Raw genomic sequence first — 19,233 nt, 5'->3', positions numbered from 1 at the left:
AAGACAGAGCTGAGCAGGGCTCTGGTATAATTAACTAATTAATTAATTGTATTTACTAGTGGGAGAGAGAAGCAGAGCATTACACCAGGATCCTGGTTTAAGCCCTTAGCTCCCCACCTGTAGGGGGGATGCTTCACAAGCAGCAAAGCAACGAAGCAGGTGTCTCTCTGTCTCTCTCCCCCTCCTCTCTCAATCTCTCTCTGTCCTAGCCAATAAAATGGAAAAATGGCTACCAGGAGCAGTGGATTGTCACTGACAATCCACATAGTACTGTCACTGAGTTCCAAAGATAACCGTGGAGGCAAAAAAAAAAAAAAAGGAGGAAGTGAAGAAAGAAGAGGAGGAAGAGAAGGAAGAGGAGGAGGACAAGAAGTCTAGAGGGTTGGGCGGTGCACCTGGCTAAGTGCATGTATTATCATGCACAGGGACCCAGGTTCAAACCCCTGCTCCCTACCTACAGGAGGAAAGCTTCAGGAGTGGTGAAGCAGGGCTGCTCTGTCTCCCTCTCTGTCACCCCTTCCCTCTTAATTTCTCTCTATCATTTAAAATAAGTAAATAAAGTTTAAAAAATAAAAAGAAGTCTAGCTGGAAACAGCATAATGGTGATGCAAAAAGTCTTTCATGCCTGAGGAATCAAAGGTCCAAAGTACAATCCCTAGCACCACCCAAAGCCAGAGTTGAAGGGTGCTCTGGAAAAAGAGGAAAAAAAAAAAATCTAGATTGGGGGCCGTGAAGACAGTGCAATGAGCAGGATACAAGTCTTGCTTCCTTTCCTGCCCTTAGCAGCAGGGGCCAGGTTTGGTCCCCAGAATCATCAGTCACCACCACTGAACAATACTCTAGTCAAAAATTATTTCTTTACTTTTTTAAATGTTTTTAATATTTAATTTATTTTTATTAATGAGAGGGATAGAAGGAGAGAGATAGAACCAGATATCAGGGGGCCAGTTGGTGGCACACCTGGTTGAGCGCACATGTTACAGTGCACAAGGACCCAGGTTCCAGCCCCTAGCCCCCACCTGCAGGGGAAAGCTCCATAAGTGGTGAAGCAGTGCTGCAGGTGTCTCTCTGTCTCTCCCTCTCTATCACCCACTTCCCTCTCAATTTCTGACTGTCTCTATTCCAGCAAATAAATAAAGATTAAAAAAAATTTTTTTAAATAAAAAAAAAAGAACCAGGTATCATTCTGGTATACGTGTTCCTGAGGATCAAACTCAGGACCTCATGCTTGTGAGTCCAGCACTTTATCCACTGTACCACCTCCCAGACCACCAAAAATTATTTCTTGACCTTGAGATTGTGGTAATGACTAGAAATTAACTGCACCAGAAACCACTTGGTTCTTGTAGATGTACCAAGCATATCATATTTAAACATCTCAGGGAAGAGCTGGGCGGTGGCACAAGAGATAACTGTGCACGTTACCATGTGTGACCACCCAGTTCAAGCCCCCAAGTCCCCTCAGCAGTAGTGGGTTCATCATGTAGGCACCAAGCCCCAGTGATAACCCTGGTAGAAAGGAAGGAAGGGGGAGTCCGGCGGTAGCACATTGGGTTAAGCGCACGTGGCACAAAGTGCAAGGACCGGCGTAAGGATCCCGGTTCGAGCCCCCGGCTCCCCACCTGCAGGGGAGTTGCTTCAAAAGCAGTGAAGCAGGTCTGCAAGTGTCTATCTTTCTCTCCCCCTCTCTGTCTTCCCCTCCTCTCTCCATTTCTCTCTGTCCTATCTAATAATGATGACATCAACAACAACAATAATAACTACAACAACAATGAAAAACAGTAAGGGCAACAAAAGGTAAAATAAATATAAAAGAAGTAAAGGAAGGAAAGAAGGGAGGAAGGAAGGAGAGGAAAAAGAGGGGCTGGGAGGTAGCACAGTGGGTTAAGCACACATGGTGCAAAGTGTAAGGACTGGCATAAGGATCTCAGTTTGAGCCCCCAGCTCTCCACCTGCAGGGGGGTCGATTCACAAGGGGTGAAGCAGGTCTGCAGGTGTCTTTCTCTCCCCCTCTCTGTCTTCCCTTCTTCTCTCCATTTCTCTCTGTCTTATCCAACGACAACAATAATAATAACAACAAGGGCAACAAAAGGAAAAAATAACCTCCAGGAGCAGTAACAACAATAATAATAATAACAATGGGCAGCAAAAGGGAAAAAAATAGCCTCCAGGAGCAGTGGATTCCACCGAGCCCCAGTGATAACCCTGGAGGCAAAAAAAAAAAAGGAAGAAAGAGTGAGAAAGGAAGAAAGAAAGGCTGACCCCTGGTCCCCACTTGGGGAAAGCTTCACGAGGTGAAGCAGGGATGCAGATGTCTCTCTGTCTCTCTCCCTTTCTATCTCCCCTTCCCTCTGGATTTCTCTTGCTTTTTAATTATCTTTATTTATTTATTGGATAGAGACAGCCAGAAATCTAGAGGAAGGGAATGATAGAGAGGGAGAGAGACAGAGATACCTGCAGTCCTGATTCACCACTCGTGAAGCTTTCCCCTGCAGGTGGGGACCAGGGGCTTGAACCCAGGTCCTTATAAATTGTAATGTGTGCACTTAACCAAGTGTGCCACCACCCAGCCCTCTCTATCTCTACCCAAAAGTAAAGAAAATATTTTAAAAATAAATCTTAAGGAAGAAAAATAGATTGGGGAGGCTGGCAGAAAACTCAGCCAGTAGAGTCTTCCCAGTGCCTTTTTTTTTTCTTTCCTGTAGACAGACGGTGAGAGACAGAGAGAGGTGAATAGTAAGAGAGAGAGAGAGAGAGAGAGAGAGAGAGAGACCGCAGCTCTCCTCCACTGCTTTGGAAACTTCTCCTGCAGGCACTTCCGTGGGGTGGCCTGGGTCCTCACTCCTGCTGACAGATGCACCCTACCAGGTGAACCACCCACGGGCCCCTACTCTTAAAAGCAAGTGCGGAGGAGTCGGGCAGTAGCGCAGGGGGTTAAGCGCACGTGGCGCGAAGCAAGGACCAGTGTAAGGATCCCTGTTTGAGTCTCCAGCTTTCCATCTGCAGGGGAGTCGCCTTACAAGCGGTGAAGCAAGTCTGCAGGTGTCTATCTTTCACTCCCCCTCTCTGTCTTCCCTTCTTCTCTCCATTTCTCTCTGTCCTAGCCAACAACGACGACATCAATAACAACAATAATAATTACAACAATAACAACAAAAAAGGGCAACAAAAGGGAAAATAAATATAAAAAATTTAAAAAAAGAAAAAAAGCAAGTGCGGTTCTGAACAGTTCATCTCCCAGAGATAAGTGACCTTGTGTTTCTTTCTGGCTGGGCGCGGGGACTCTCCAGCCGCTGGGTCAGCCGGAGCGCCACGCAGCGCAGAAAGGACCGACTTCGCCAGCACCCCGAGCACGTGGGCCTGGACAACGAGCTGAGGGAGGTAGGTGCCCACACAGGAGCCCCAGCTGCGTGGCCAGCCAGTCCCGGTGCCACTCACACCCCTTTCGGGAGCCCTGCCCGCACCCAGGCCTCTCAGCCGGTGGGACCCAGGGGCTCCTGTGCATTTTCTAAAAGCTAGGTTGGCTGTACCTGTCATTCCCTCCACTGACAGACAGCTGGAAACTTCTGCTGTTGTTTTCACTCCTGCAATTTCCGCGGGACCATTCTCCCTGGGGACCACCTGAAGCACCTTGAGCGAGAGATCTGTGCCTCGTGTGACCCAGGTCTGGTGGGCTGAAATGTGCAGGGGTCACGACGGGGCGGGTACTGAGGATCCGGCAAGAGACGTGGGAGTAGAGGGTGTCCACACAGGCCTCTCCAGGCCTTGCAGATGCTGCGCTAAACCTGCTTTTAACCCTCTTGAAAACTCAGCCAGGGGGCTGTGTGGTAGTGCAGCGGGTGAAGCGCACATGGGGCCAAGCACAAGGACTGGCGCAAGGATCCCGGTTTGAGCCCCAGGCTCCCCACCTGCAGGGGAATCGCTTCACAGGCGGTGAAGCAGGTCTGCAGGTGTCTATCTTTCTCTCCCCCTCTCTGTTTTCGCCTCCTCTCTCCATTTCTCTGCCCTGTCCAACAACAACAGCAATGGCAACAATAATAATAAAGGTAATAACAAGGGCAAAAAAAATGGGAAAAAAATGGCCTCCAGGAGCAGTGGATTCATAGTGCAAGCATCAAGTCCCAACAATAACCCTGGAGGGGGAAAAAAAAAAGAAAGAAGGAAGGAAGGAAAAAGAAAGAAAACTCAGCCTACTTTGAGGTCCTACTTAGGAGATAGGGCGTGACTGCACATTGAAGTGATTGTAAGCAAGTGAGATAGGTCTGTTGAGCCAAAGGAAAGTACAACCAGGAACCCTTCCTTAAAGATTTATTTATGAAGGGGAAGGAGGGAAAGGAAGAAGAGCAGGAGGAGGAGATAGAACCAGAGCATCACCCTGGGGCATGAGGAGTTGGGTGTCAAACTCATGCTTCATGCTTGAGAGCCCAGCCATTAATTCACTGCACACCACCCCTGGGCTACCAGAAAGCACTTCTACAACTGTAGAAGCAGAGAAGAAGGGGCCATGTGTTGGCATACCCTGTTGAGTGCACACCTTACCATGGTTGAGGACCCAGGTTTGAGCCCCCGCTTCCCACCTGCAAGAGGGAAGCTTCAGGAGTGGTGAAGCAGGTCTGCAGGTGTCTCTCTCTCTATCCCCCCACTCCAATTTATCTCTGTCTCGAGAAAGAAAGAGGAAGGAAGGAAGGAAGTGAGCTGTGATGATGGCCCCAAGGAGCCAGGATGTGTTGGAGTCTCTGCTCCAGGTGCTGATGGGAGAGCAGGTGTGGATGGGCTGAGCAGGTGACCACAGAGGAGGGAGCAGGCAGGTCCCAGCAAGTTCTGAGGAGTGACCACACCCCCAGAAGGCCACTCAGCTCAGCACAGGGGTGGCCAGGTTTCTCAGGACTCTGCCACCACTGACTCCTGGCAGTTCCATGAGGCATCTACTGCCTCTTGATGTGCAGGTGGGGAGGGGGTGGGCAGCCAGACCCTGGGGCTCCTGACTTCACGCTGAATACTGGCCCCAGCAAAGGGCTGGCCTGGCAAGCCTGGCAGGGCCTTGTATCTCTGACTCCCAGGGGGTGGGTGGTGGTGAGTGAAGCACCTGGGCCCTTACATGCCTGGGCCTTGACATCCAGATGTCAGGGACCGGGAGACAGCGTGCACCAGAAGAGTCTCCATGGCTGTTGGGACAGTATCTCATTCTCTCTCTCTCTCTTTAAATTTATTTATTATTGAATAGAGACAGAGAGAAATTGAGAGGGGAGGAGGAGGTAGAGAGGGAAAGAAACAGAGACACCTGAAGCCCTGTTTCACCATTTGTGGTTTCCCCTTCAGGTGGGGACCAGGGACTTGAACCTGCATCCTTGCACAATATAATGTGTGCACTCAACCAGGTGCACCACAGTTTGGCCCCTGGTATCTCTGTCTCTCACTGTCTCTGTCTGTGTTTCTTCTTCTTTTTTTTTTTTTTTTTTTACCTCCAGAGCTATTGCTGGGGCTCTGTGCCAGCACTATGAATCCACTGCTCCTGGAGGCCATTTTTCATCTATTTTCCTCTTTTGTTGCCTTTGTTGTTTATCATCATTGTTGTTATTATAGTTGTTAGTGAATAGAACAGAGAGAAATGGAGAGAGGAAGGGAAGACAGAGAGGGGGAGAGAAAGATAGACACTTGCAGACCTGCTTCACCACTTGTGAAGCGACCCCCCCTGCAGGTGGGGAACCGGGGGCTCAAGCTGGGATCCTTGTGCAGGTCCCTTGTGCTTTCTACTATTGTGCACTTAACCCGTATGTGTATATATGAAAAAGATAGTGAAAAACTTGGCCTTGGAGCAGTAAAATTATGTATTCCCAAGATATGTGCCTCACCAAGGAAAGAGAGAAAGAATAGAGGGAGAGAGAGAGAGAGAGAGAGAGAGAGATCCCACACCTACACACATTCATCCCTGGCCACATGCAGCCTTGTGTCCCTGAGAAAGAAACCCATCTAGAAATGCCTGCTTGTGGGGAATGAGTCTGAAGCTGTCCCCTTGCCCTTTGGAGCTGGTGGTGAGAGTCTGGCTGCTAGGCCTCTGGGGCTCCCCTGGGATGACACTGGGGCATCTGCTTCTTCTCTGGGCCTGCCCTGGGCTGTGCCTCACATGCTTCCCCCTTTCCAGAAGTACATGCAGGAGGCACGGGGTCTGGGCAAGAACCCCAGGCAGCCCAAGCTGTCGGACCTGTCCCCTGCCGTCATCGCCCAGACCAACTCCAAGTTCGTGGAGGGACTGCTGAAGGAGTGCAGGATGAAGGTGGGCTGCCACCGTGTGCGTGGGAGGGGGCACCCACGGGTGCTGGGGGCAGGGGAGGTGATAGCCACCCATAGGTGCCTGAGGGAGGAGGGGAGGTGGAGGGTGGAGGTAGGGCCACCCACAGGTGTCTGGAGAGGCCAGACTGAAACTCGTAAGTGATCTTGGGTGCTCTTCCTGAGGTTGGAAACTCCAGGGGCTCTGCCCCCCCCCCCGCGGCTTTTTATGAGTTTTATGGCTTTTTACCTGAGTGCTGGGAAGTCTATGTGGCCTCGGTGTCTCTGGGGTTTTGTCATTCAGGGTGTTTGAGATGAAGGAGGGGAGGGGAGAAAAGGAGAAGAGAGAATGGGGTGAGGAGAGGGAGGAGAGAAGGAGGAGAGGAGAGAAGAGGAGAGATGGGGAAAGGGGAGAAGGGGAGGGGAGAGGAGAAGAGAGGAAAGAAGAGGAGGGGAGAGAATGGGAGAGGAGGAGAGGAAAGGAGTGAAGGGGAGAAGAGGAGGGGAGAGGAGAGGGGGGAGTAGAGAAGGGGAGAGAAGAGGGAGGAGAGGAGAGAAGGGGAGGGAGAGGAGAGGAGGGGAGAGGAGAGAAGGGAAAGTGTTAGGTTAGGTAATCCAAGAAATTCACCAAGAGACCAGGGTGATGTAAAGACAAAGAACTTTATTTACTAGCCCGGGATAGGGCTAGGGCTGAGACCCCACAGCTGTATTGCGTGCTCGACCCCCTATCTAAGTCTTACTAGGGTTTATATACATTTCAGAATACATGGCTTACATGATAAAGCACATGACAGTATTACAATTATGGCTATCTATTGCATATGCATGGGGGAAGTGAGGGTCTTTTTACAGCCCTGTGGTTATCTTCTTGTGCTGAATCATCTTATAGAAAGTGAAAATCTACTTTCCAATGTCTTTTCACCTTTTCTTTCAATGTCAAAGCTGGCCCTGCTTGCTGTGTAGCTGCACAAGTGGCTTCATCTGCCCTCCGGTCTCTTTTCTGATGTCCGGGACACTGGATCATGGCTGCTTCTTGCAGGGTCCATACAGCCAGTAGATTCAGTATCTGGTCCTTGTGCTGGATCATCTTCGCAGTGGAGGTCAGGAATCTTCCCTCCCCACGTGCTCCATGCACATGCCATGTAGCAAAGGCATACCTCTTGGCAGTCATGCTTTTTGGCGGGGAGCCTCAGAATCTGTCTCCAACATCAGGGTGGCAGGGTTCAGGCTGGTGGCAGCACTGAATTTCACTCATGGTCGGTCTAGGAACAGAGCTTGGTAGCAGGTTAGATGGGCATTGGACTTGCCCCAGTGATAGCTTCTCTGCTTTCCTTACCAGCTGTGCCACAGGTGCTATTGTCCTCAGGCATTTTTGTCCATCCAGCAGCCACTGGGTCCCATATTTGACAAATAGGCAACGGGTCTGTGCCATGGCCCAAATTTTTGGGTCAACACTTCCTGGCTTATGCCTTTAAGTTCATCTACAAGCAGTCTAAATGGCTTGTTGATAAAACAGCCTTTCTCCCAGTGTCCTTTCTCTTTGCAGTAACATCACTGATCTTTCTCTACCCTTAGCCCCATCTTTCTGACTTTTCTTTTCCCTCTGGGCACTGCCCCAACTTTCTCTTTTTTTTCTTCTCAAAGTCTAATGTCAAAACACTTGCCAACTTTTTAAAAAACTCTGAGCAATCGCTCAGCTTTTTTTAAAATCTTTCTGTCTTCTGTAACTTTCTTCTAATATCTGGGGCAGATTTGAGCAACAAAAGGCCAAATTTAGTGCCAAATTTAGGTCAAATTTTAGGCCAAATTTAGGTAAAAATTCTATTTACCTTAGAGAGATTTGTGGGGCATTTTACTGCCCCTTGGAGACCCCATCAGAGAACCTGGCAGTATGATTGAAGGGGTATCACTGCTGCAGTTGTACATTTGTAACCAGTAAGACATATACAAAACCAAATTAGGAGTTCACCGAAATTGACAATCTAATGACCAGAATTGGCCTATACATCTCTATATAATTTTTAGAAGGCCTTTTCTTTTCTTTTTTTTTAATATTTATTTTATTTATTCCCTTTTGTTGCCCTTGTTGTTTTATTGTTGTAGTCGTTGTTGGATAGGACAGAAAGAAATGGAGAGAGGAGGGGAAGACAGAGAGGAGGAGAGAAAGATAGACACCTGCAGACCTGCTTCACCGCCTGTGAAGCGACTCCCCTGCAGGTGGGGAGCCGGGGTTCGAACTGGGATCCTTATACCGGTCCTTGTGCTTTGCACCACCTGCACTTAACCTGCTGCGCTACAGCCCGACTCCCTAGAAGGCCTTTTCAACAACCAGGCACACCAGCTGACATGATAAAATGATTACCATTTTTTAACAGAATTTTAAACTTCTTAGACAGTTTAAGCACACTATTACAACTTAGTTTGCTAAGATCTTTACAAAGCTATCACACCCTTGGAGTGGCTATGGGTATAAAACTCTTAATAGAAAAACTCTGATATGGCAACTAAAAGGGCTAAGATAAACCTCATAGCTTAAATGTTTAAAATAATCTTTTACTTTTACATCACCCCAAAACGACAATTCCAGACCAAATAATTCTGTTAAATCAGGACTTGACAAAATATCAAATCTTCTATCAGACCAGAAGCACCATGTATTAACTTAATTTATCAAGAATAAACTTCTGATAGTGTCTTAAACCAGATAAATTTTTGACAAGTAGAATCTATTTTCTCAAAAGCCAATAATTTGATAATAATTTTTGTAGTCTTTCTAAATAGGGGAGTTATCTGTGAATGCAAAAGTAATTAATTCATGAGTAAGATAAAAAAAAAGTCTCTTAACAAGTTTTAAGTAAAAACTTTCAACTGGAACATTTTTATCTATAAAAACTCTTACCTTTTCTCATATTTTAATATCTCATATTTTAATATCTCTCTCATATTTTAATATCTAGATTTCTTTCTCAGGGAAGCCAGGGGCACACTTTTTGAATAAAATGTAAAAAAAAAGTTAGCTAGACAGCTCTACAGCTAGACAGCCCCATACATATTTGATAAATTTTATTAAAAATTTTTACACATCTCATTTATATTAAACCTCATTTATCAGAGCAACATCCTCAGGCATAAACATAACCATTGTGTTATCTTTCACTCACCAGGCCAGTTTTATTTTAAAACTTTTAAATATCAATAGCCTTTCTGCCATTAACCACACAGGAGACATATCTTTGGTGTGTGATACCTAATTTAAAGAGGCTCTGTTTGAATTTTAAAGAGCATAAATTTAAAGGTTATCTTTTTAACCTCCTGTAGCAATTCCCGTAACCAGGATCTCTAAACCAAATTCATTTACTTAGAGAGTTAACAAATATTAGTAACAATGCTTTACAGTACCAGACAAATGCCAAATTTTCTGTGGACCAATTTCCACAAAACAGTTCACAGGGCATTTCGGGGGCCCTCCAAAATGTACCAGAACTTTTTCAGTTAAATACATAGATAATTTGCATATCAATTTGGAGTTGAAAAATTGTCACGTTAAATACTTAGACTTTTACTTTAAATCTGTAGCTACCTTAGCAAATTAATTTTTACCTTTATATTACCACATAAGAACTGTGTTGGAAACTTTTTTTCTTAAAAAAAAAAACTTTGATAAGAATGCAGCTTTAAAGTTACTTACACTTTTAACCTTAAAATTAACGTTTCTCAGGCCATAAAAACAAACTTAAAACACACATATAAACATGTAGTCTTTAACACACAAGAGGAGAAAACTTTTATTATCAAGACATATCATAGTCACCTTTTTTCTTTTTTGTTTTTTAATATTTATTTTATTTATTTATTCCCTTTTGTTGCCCTTGTTGTTTTATTGTTGTAGTTATTATTCTTGTTGTCGTTGTTGGATAGGACAGAGAGAAATGGAGAGAGGGGAAGACAGAGAGGAGGAGAGAAAGATAGACACCTGCAGACCTGCTTCACCACCTGTGAAGCGACTCCCCTGCAGGTGGGGAGTCGGGGTTTGAACAGGGATCCTTATGCCGGTCCTTGTGCTTTGCGCCACCTGCGCTTAACCCGCTGCGCTACAGCCCGACTCCCAGTCACCTTTTTTCTTTATCATTTAGATATCTGGGGCTGATTGCTTAGGGGAGAAGAACAGCTTTTAACCAGCACAGACACAGCTTAGCAACATATCTGGTCGAACACAAATTCAGATCTGCACTCACACAGTTTTCAAGATGAAACATCTCACATTTATACACCAAGATTTTTCTTTTGACCTACAGCTCCTAGGACAACTTTAACTAGCCCTAGAAAAAACAAGGAGGAAGAAACAAATTCCTTCTGCTTCTCTCCACGAGAAGCCCAGGAGGCCCAAGGACTGTTTCTGGACATCTCCAGTCAGCCCACGAAAACTCTTGCTGTGCCCAGCTTAAGAGTTACCCTGAACAAGATCCCTCCCAAAAATGGGACACACACCAAGGAATTCAATCATTCAAAACATTCACTCACAACACACCACTTGTCAGTCAGAAGAGCGTGCTGAAGATCAGGCCAGGTCTAGACCAAAACAGCAAAAGGCCAGGAATTAAGTATTCTAAAGAGAAGAGCTAAAATGATGAGGGGCCTGTTCTCTTGGCGGGGGAGCACCGTGAGCGGGCCGACCGGCCCCACCATGGGTGGGGAGGGAACCGAATGGATGGCCGGCCAGAAGGCCACCCCCCTTCAAAAGCCACATGCACACTCACAGGAGCACCTGTCTGCACCCACGGGCCCATCCTGGGTGACAGCCACGCTGTGGCGGGGCGGAGGGTCACCCCTGCACTATAGAGCCACTGCCTGGCCTGGCCCACTGGCCACATCCGAGACCAGCCCACCCGACAGGCCAGTCTGGGCTGGCCTGAAGACACACTTCCGCTACTCAGGCTTAACAGAGAGACAACACAGAGAGACAAAACCCAGCTGGCAACCTCAGGCCGGAACCAAATCTGGTCCCATCACTCTGAGGTAATTTTCTAATGTTGACCAAAAAGACACAGGTGTTGTTAAAAATTCGGAGGCTCTTGCTGGCCGGGCTAGCTTCACGGGCAGGTAACAGAGACGCGGAGACAACGGCTGGGCAGGGAAGCTGTATTTCTTTATTCAGGAGCAACGATTCATAAACTAAACCAAACTAATCACCAAACAGAACTCTGCTGTCTCTTTGCGGCAGCGCAAGCACTCTCTCTTACTCTGCAACTCTCCGACTCTGAAACCCTCTCTCGGGGTTCCCAGGGGCGGGGCCAAGCGGGCCAGGGAAACTAACTGGACTGATCCAATTCTCTTGGGGGGGGGAGAACTAGAACAACCCAATGTAAAGCATACAACACACAGGGACACAAAAAAAACACAGACAAACAAGAGGAGAACAGACCAGCGTGCCTGAAGAAATCTGGCTCTGTCTAGACCAACAAATGTCTAGACAATACCTCACCCGAGATTCCACTTCGGGGTTGCCCGGATTCCCCGGGCTCCTTTTGACCCTCAGTTTATCTCACCTGGATTCCACTTCAGGCTTCTGGCTACAATGCCCTGAGGGTACCAGTGGGGAGGTGGGAACATCTTCCACTTCTTCCCAGTTGGCTGCCATATTCAGGGTATCCCCCTAGGCTTTTGCCGACCCCCAAAACTTAGGCCTATACCGGCGTCCAATGCCCAGGACATCCAACGCCCCATGGGTACCCTAGTCCTCCAGAGTTCCTAATAGTAAAAGCTCAGCAACGTAGTCTTAATGATGAATTCTAAGGATCCCGAACAAGTCCTCAAATGTTAGGTTCAGTAATCCAAGAAATTCACCAAGAGACCAGAGTGATGTAAAGACAAAGCTTTATTTACTAGCCTGGGATAGGGGCTAGGGCTGAGACCCCACAGCTGTACTGGGTGCTCGACCCCCTATCTAAGTCTTACTAGGGTTTATATACAATTCAGAATACATGGCTTACGTGATAAAGCATATGACAGTGTTACAATTATGGCTATTACATATGCATGGGGGAAGTGAGGGTCCTTTTTACAGCCCTTCTTTTCCTGCCTCCAGAGGTGTCTTCCTTTGTTATGATCCCTCACAATGTCTCCTGCCAGAGATGTCTTCTTTTATTATGACCTCTCACCTCGCCTCAGGGGTCTGCATCTGCAATTTGCCTTCAGGTTGCTGGAGTCCAGGCCTACCTATCTTTTAATTACCAATTTACATTTATTAACTCTAGCTCAATTTCAAAAGAGGGAGAGGAAGGGAGAGGAGTGGAGAAGAGAAGAGAGAAGAGGAGAGGAGAAAAGGGGAGAGGAGAGGAGGGGAGAGGAGAGGTACTTATCTGAATGCTCCCCCCAGGCATAGGAGGCCCTCCGAGCCCCCACCCCACCTGCCTTCACATGCTTAGCCAGCACAGAATGCTCTGGGAGGGAGGAGCAAGGCAGAAGGGGAAACAGAAGCTCTTAGGCCCTCGCTCTCCATCGGAGAGAGGCCACACCCTCCATTAGCCCTCAGCTCCAACTGTGAGATCCGGTGGGGTGGCACACCCAACTACAGTCATCTCTCCCTGGCCCTCCTCTGTGCAGCCAGCCCCAGGGACCTCACTCACAGGAGTGGACCACACGGCACTTTAGAAAACAAAAAAATACAAAAGGGGCCAGGCAGTGGCGTACCCAGTTAAGTGCACACATTACTATGAACAAGGACCCAAGTTTGAGTCCCTACTCCCCACCTGCAGTGAAGCAGCTCTGCAGGTGTCTCTCTGTCTCCCTTCTTCTCTACCCACCCCCCTCAATTTATCTCTGTCATAGCCCATAAATTAAAGGGTTAAGCGCACATGGTGTGAAGCCCAAGAACTGGTGTATGAATCCTGGTTCGAGCCCCTGGTTCCCCACCTGCAGAGGGTCACTTCACAGGTGGTGAAGCAGGTCTACAGGTGTCTATCTTTCACTCCTCCTTTTTGTCTTCCCCTCCTCTCTTGATTTATTTCTGTCCTATCTAACAACAACAGCAATAACAACAGTGACTATGATAAAATGACAAAGGCAACAAAAGGAGAAAAAATAGCCACCAGAACAGTGGATTTGTTGTGCAGGCACCAAATGCCAGCAATAATCCTGGTGGCAATAAAAATAAAAACTAGGGGGCCAGGAGATGGCACACCTCCTGGTTAAGCACACACATTACACTGCACAAGGTCCCAGGTTCAAGCCCCCGATCCCCACCTGCAGGGGGAAAGCTTTATAATTGGTGAGCAGGTCTGAAGGTGTCTCTCTCTCCCTCTCTATCTTCCCCTCCCCTCTTAATTTCTCTCTGTCTCTATCCAATAATAAATAAATAAATAAATAAAAATGTTAACAGAGTCCGGTGGTGGCGCAGCGGGTTAGGCACACGTGGCGCAAAGTGCAAGGACCAGCGTTAAGGATCCCGGTTCGAGCCCTGGCTCCCCACCTGCAGGGGAGTCACTTCACAGGCGGTGAAGCAGGTCTGCAGGTGTCTATATTTCTCTCCCCCTCTCTGTCTCCCCTCCTCTCTCCATTTCTCTCTGTCCTATCCAACAACAACGACATCAATAACCACAACAATGTTAAACAACAAGGGCAGCAAAAGGGAAAATAAATATAAAAATAAATAAATAAATGTTAAAAATATTTTTAAAAATGAAACAGTCTTTTTAAAAATAAGTAAATAAAAATGAGAAATAAATTCAAGTGGTCCGGGAGGGGGCACAGTGATAAAGCTTTGGATCTCAAGCATGAGGTCCTGAGTTCAATCCTTGGCAGCACATATGCCAGAGTGATGTATGGTTCTTTCTCTCTCTCCTATCATTTCTCATTAATAAATGAATAAAATCTTTTAAAAAGAAAGAAGGAAATTCAAAGGGGGGCGGGTGGTGGCACACCTGGTTAATCATATACAGTGCACAAGGATCCAGGTTCAAGCCCTGGCCCCCACCTACAGGGAGAAAGTTTTGGAAGTGGTGAATCAGGGCTACAGGTGTCTCTCTCCTTCTCTAGTACCCCCTTCCCTCTGTATTTCTGGTTGCCTCTATCCAGTAAATGAATAAAGATAGTAATAAAAGATTGCTGTTTAAAAAACAAAGAAAAAATAAATAATAAATTTAAAAAACATAAATGAAGGAATCTTAGGAAGGAAGGAAGGAAGGAAGGAAGGAAGGAAGGAAGGAAGCTCTGCAGCTGGGTGGGCAGTAGGGTGGGGGTGAGGCTGTCTGGGCTGAGGCCTGGAGGTGACTGGGGCTATGTGCTCACCCTCAGACCAAGCGCATGCTAGTGGACAAGATGGGGCATGAGGCGGTGGAGCTGGGCCATGGCGAGGCCAATATCACGGGCCTGGAGGAGAACACGCTCATCGCCAGCCTCTGTGACCTGCTGGAGAGGGTCTGGAGCCACGGGCTGCAGGTTAAGCAGGTCAGACGGGACCCGGGGCCTGGTTGGGGAAAAGGACCCACAGAGGGGAAGGGGCCAGGGGCTAGTGACCACTGCCAGCCCTTGGAGCACAGAGAGCAGAGGCAGAAATAGACCTCATTCTGGTACATGTGCTGCCAGGGAATTGAACTTGGGATCTCATGGTTGAGAATCCAGTATTTTATTCACTAAGCCACCTCTCGGACAACCCCCCCCCCATTTTTCACATGATTTTTTTTCTTTATATTTTATTTGACAGGACAGAGAGAAATTGAGAGGGAAGGGGGACATACAGAGGGAGAGAGAAAGATACGTGCAGACCTGCTTCACCACTTGAGGGCTTGAACCTGGGTCCTTGAGCCATAAAATAACTTTTAGAAAGTAATTTTTAGGGCTTTCTTCTTTGGCCAGAGGGAACTTTGTACTTTGTACTTTTGTACTTTGTACTTTGTACTTTTGCTCTGAGAAGTCATTCTCCCAGGAGCTGGCTGAGGAATAGAGCCCTTATATCAACAGAAACCACTCTGCAAGAACCTGGTTTCCAGCCCCCAGCACCCACCTGCAGGGGGAGACAGTTCACAGGCGGTGAAGCAGGTTTGCAGGTGTCTTTCTCTGTCTCCTCCTGCCCCTCTCAATTTTTCTCCATCCTATCTAAAGAAAAAAAGAGAAGGGGGCCAGGTGGTGGTACACCCAGTTAAGCACTCATACTGCCAAGAGCAAGAACCCACTTAAGAATCGTGGTTCAAGCCCCCACTCCCCACCTGCAGGGGGGACACTTCATGAGCAGTGAAGCAGATCTGGAGGTATCTCTCCCTATATGCCCCTCCTCCCTCTCTCTCTCTCTCTCTCTCTCTCTCTCTCCCCCTACCTGCCCCTTCTCTCTCTCTCCCTATCTACCCCTTCTCTCTCTCTTTCTCTCTCTCTCTCTCTCTCCCCCCTCTCTCTCTCCCTCCCTCACTCCCTCCCTCCCTCACTCCCTCCCTCTCTCTGTCTCTCTCTCTCTCTCTCTCACCTTCAGTGTTATTGCTGGAACTTGGTGCCAGCACTGTGAATCCATTGCTTCTGGTGGCCATTTTTTTTTCCACTGGATAGGACAGAGAGAAATTGAGAGGGGAGGAAAAGATAGAGAGAGAGAAAGACAGACACCTGCAGACCTGCTTCACTGCTTGTGAAGCAAACCCCCTGCAGGTAGGAAGCCAGAGGCTTGAACCTGGATCCTTGCACAGGTCCTTGCACTTTGTACTATGTGTGCTTAACCCAGTGCACCACCACCTGGCCCCCTCTCCCCCTCCTCTCTCAATGTCTCTCTGTTGATCCAATAAAATGGAACAAAATGGCCACCAGGAGTGGTGGATTCATAGTGCCAGCACTGAGCCCCAGTGATAACCCCGGAGGCAATATAAATAAATAAGAGAAACTGCTCTCCCTGCTCAGGAGAGGGACACACACACATACACACGGCAAGGAGCAAGGTGAGAGCTCACAAGACAGCCACACCTGCCTGTGCTGAGTCAGAGCATTTCAGAGTTGCAGGAAGAAGCAGAAAGCAGGGTCCTGACTGGCTGATACCTGACTTGACGGTGGACAGTCACAGATTCAAGCCCCCGACGTCCACCCTTGCTGCAGGGGTGGGGGGCTGTGTACTTCCCCTGGGCGCTGTAGCCAGTGAGGCCCAAGCCGCCCTCAGTGGTCTCTGGGGAACACGCGTGATGGGGAGCGGGGTGAGTGCTGAGGAATGGAACCTATACACACGTCTGTCCCTTGTGCCTCCAGGGAAAGTCAGCTCTGTGGTCCCACTTAATCCAGTTCCAGGACAGAGAAGAGAAGCAGGAGCACCTCGCAGAGTCACCAGGTGAGAAGCCGAGGCAGTCCTGGCGGGCGGCAGAGGGTCGGTGCTCCGTGGCTTCATCCTGCTCCTCTCCCCTTTCCCCTCTCCCCTCTCTTTCTCCCCTCTCCCCTGCTGCACAGTCCTGTGGGAGCACAATGGAAGGAGGACAGCTGATTGCCCACTCTAGGGTCCCGGGGACTCGCCACATCATCCTGGTCACCAGCTCTCTGGTTCACGGGGTGGAGAGGAAGCCACAGAGCTGAGCCAGCACTGTGCTGGAGACACAGAAGACCAGGGCAGAACCCAGGGGATACAGGGCCCACACACTTCTCCTGTTATTTTACTTACTTTTTTTTATAGTTACAGAGAAGTTGAGAGAGGAGAGATAGAGAGGAGAGAGAGATACCTGCAGACTTGCTTCACTGCTCCTGAAGCTTTGCCCCTGCAGGTGGGGACTGGGGGCTTGAACCTGGGTCCTTGCACATGGGAACATGTGCGCTCAACCAGGTGCACCGTTGCCCAGCCCCCTGAATAAGTCTTTGATAAGCAGAGGGAGAAAGTTGATGCAGTCATATCCATACCTGTGCAGGGCCCAGCCAGGTGTCTCTCTGTCTCTCTTCCTCTCTGTCTCCCCCTCTCCTCTTGATTTCTGGCTGTCTATCCAATAAGTAAAGATAATTTTTAAAAAAAACAAACTTAGAGAGAGAGAGAGACATGTTGTAGCGGTCAGGTGTTGGGCTGCACCGCGGAGAAGAGAGTGGACATCCGGAGCAAAGGGGTACACAAATCTTTATTATAGGATGGGGGGGTGGCTCAGGCCACATGGAGTCAGCCGACAATGGCCGTCCCCACTACCTGACCACTGGGCGAGAGAAGGGAGCGAGATCTGAGAGAGGGAGAGCTGAGAGCCCAGAGAGGGGGGGGGTGAGGGGGCTTTTTATTGGGCGACAACCAGGGGTGACGTGTGGGGCCAGGATTGAAGGGGGCACTGCTAGCATTTCACGGGGCGTGGTAAAACCTGGGGGCAGAGACTGCATCAGAATAATTCCTCAGCAACAGAGACAAAACACGGGGGGTCAGGCACTGGTGTACCTGGTTAAGTGCACATAGTACAAAGTACAAGGACCCTAGCAAGGGTCCTCATTCAAGCCCCCGGCTCCCCACCTGCAGGGGAGGTTGCTTCACAAGTGGTAAAGCAAGGCTACAGGTGCCTATCTAGTTTTCTCCCTCTCTATCCTCTCCTCCTCTCTCAATTTCTCTCTATCCTATCCAAAATAATTTTTTAAGTTGTTTTTTTTAATGACCACAGAAGTAGTGGACTTGTGCAAGCACAGAGCCCCAGTAGGAAAAGAGATAAAGATAGGTACTTGCAGACCTACTTCACCGCTTGTGCTAGGGGATAGGTGCCTCACACGCTGTGCAACAGAGCTGCGTGTGTGTGTGTGTGTGTGTGTGTGTGTGTGTGTGTGTGTGTGTGTGTGACACTTTTCTGTCAGTCTCTTACCCTCTATCCAAAAACAAAACGTCTGCCAGAAGTTGTTGAATGGTGCAAACACTGAATAAGTCCCAGGGAAAAAAAAGGAAATAAGGAAAGGACTTGGGGTAGTGGGCAGTAGTGCAGTAGGTTAAGTGCACACAGTGCAAAGCACAAGGACCTGTGTTAAGGATCCCAGTTCAAGCCCCCAGCTCCCCACCTGCAGGGGAGTCGCTTCACAAGTAGTGAAGCAGGTCTGCAGGTGTCAGTCTTTCTCTCCCCCTCTCTGTCTTCCCCTCCTCTCTCCCATCCAACAACAATGACAGCAATAACAACAACAATAATAACAACAACAAAAAACAACAAGGGCAACAAAAGGGAAAAATGGCCTCCAGGAGCAGTGGATTCATAGTGCAGGCATTGAGATCCAGCAATAACCCTGGAAGCACAAAAAAATAAAAAAGAAAAGAAAAGAAAAGAAAAGAAAGGACTTAGCTATTTACATCATGAGCCCATAACCCAGGCAGCTTTCCCAACAGTAAAGTGTTTCCTCCAGGAAGCAGCCCCATGGAGAGCATTGTGGGAAGCCAGGCTTGTCTGTGGCGGGAGTCACGTACCTGCTCTGTGCTGAGTTGGAGAGGGGAGACAATAGCCTGCTGTTGGAGGAGTGGGCAGCCTCCGGGAGCCACCGAAGCTTCCTGGCTCTGCGGGCTGCTGGCTGCTGATGTGGTGGTGGGCTGTGCAGAGACAGAGGCCTTAGTTGTCCTGTCCCCACCCCCACCCTCTGGAGCCTCAACCCTCAGTGAAGTGCCTGCCTGACCCCCCACCACCACCGTAAAGGGAAACAGAGTTGCCTGGGAAGCCAAGTGGGCTGCCTGCCTGGCGGTGGCTCTTATAAATATTGCTCTAACACTTGCAGTGAGTCAGCCCATGAAACTTGGGCTCGGTGTGAAAGATGTGGAAACAGCTGTCTAAAAATAGCCAGGAGCAGACACTGCACCAATGACACAGCAGCTGGTGGCTTGCTGGGATTTCTCTGCCCCCCACCTCCCTGCGCCAAACTTGCCACCTCCCTGCCCCAAACTCTCCAGCTGCTTGCTGGCTTGTTCACAGAGGGCAGTGCAGCCTTCTTTTCACACCACACAGGGAGGGTGCCGGGCAGGGGTTCACACAGGGGTTCATGCAGCCCTGGGGGTCTTCTCTGCCCCTGTGTGGTGCTGGG

General features: G+C 48.6%; 1 protein-coding gene across 3 annotated transcripts in view; it reads left to right on the top strand.

Moving 5' to 3' along the window:
* DENND5B (DENN domain containing 5B) overlaps nucleotides 1-19,233 on the top strand; it is a 150,141-nt gene that overhangs the window by 103,802 nt on the left and 27,106 nt on the right. For all 3 annotated transcript variants that reach the window (XR_009550718.1, XM_060194618.1, XM_060194617.1), the window contains 4 exons: nucleotides 3,291-3,381; nucleotides 6,143-6,274; nucleotides 14,560-14,712; nucleotides 16,483-16,561. Coding sequence is in view for 2 of the 3 variants with exons in the window: in XM_060194618.1 (XP_060050601.1) it covers nucleotides 3,291-3,381; nucleotides 6,143-6,274; nucleotides 14,560-14,712; nucleotides 16,483-16,561 (455 nt within the window). In the remaining variant the exon portion in view is untranslated. The remainder of the gene's footprint in view (nucleotides 1-3,290; nucleotides 3,382-6,142; nucleotides 6,275-14,559; nucleotides 14,713-16,482; nucleotides 16,562-19,233) is intronic.

The sequence above is a fragment of the Erinaceus europaeus genome, chromosome 7 (genome assembly GCF_950295315.1).
Source record: "Erinaceus europaeus chromosome 7, mEriEur2.1, whole genome shotgun sequence".
Taxonomy (NCBI): domain Eukaryota; kingdom Metazoa; phylum Chordata; class Mammalia; order Eulipotyphla; family Erinaceidae; genus Erinaceus; species Erinaceus europaeus.
Note: the sequence above shows the minus strand (reverse complement) of the source record. Positions and strands in the feature narration are given on the sequence as shown.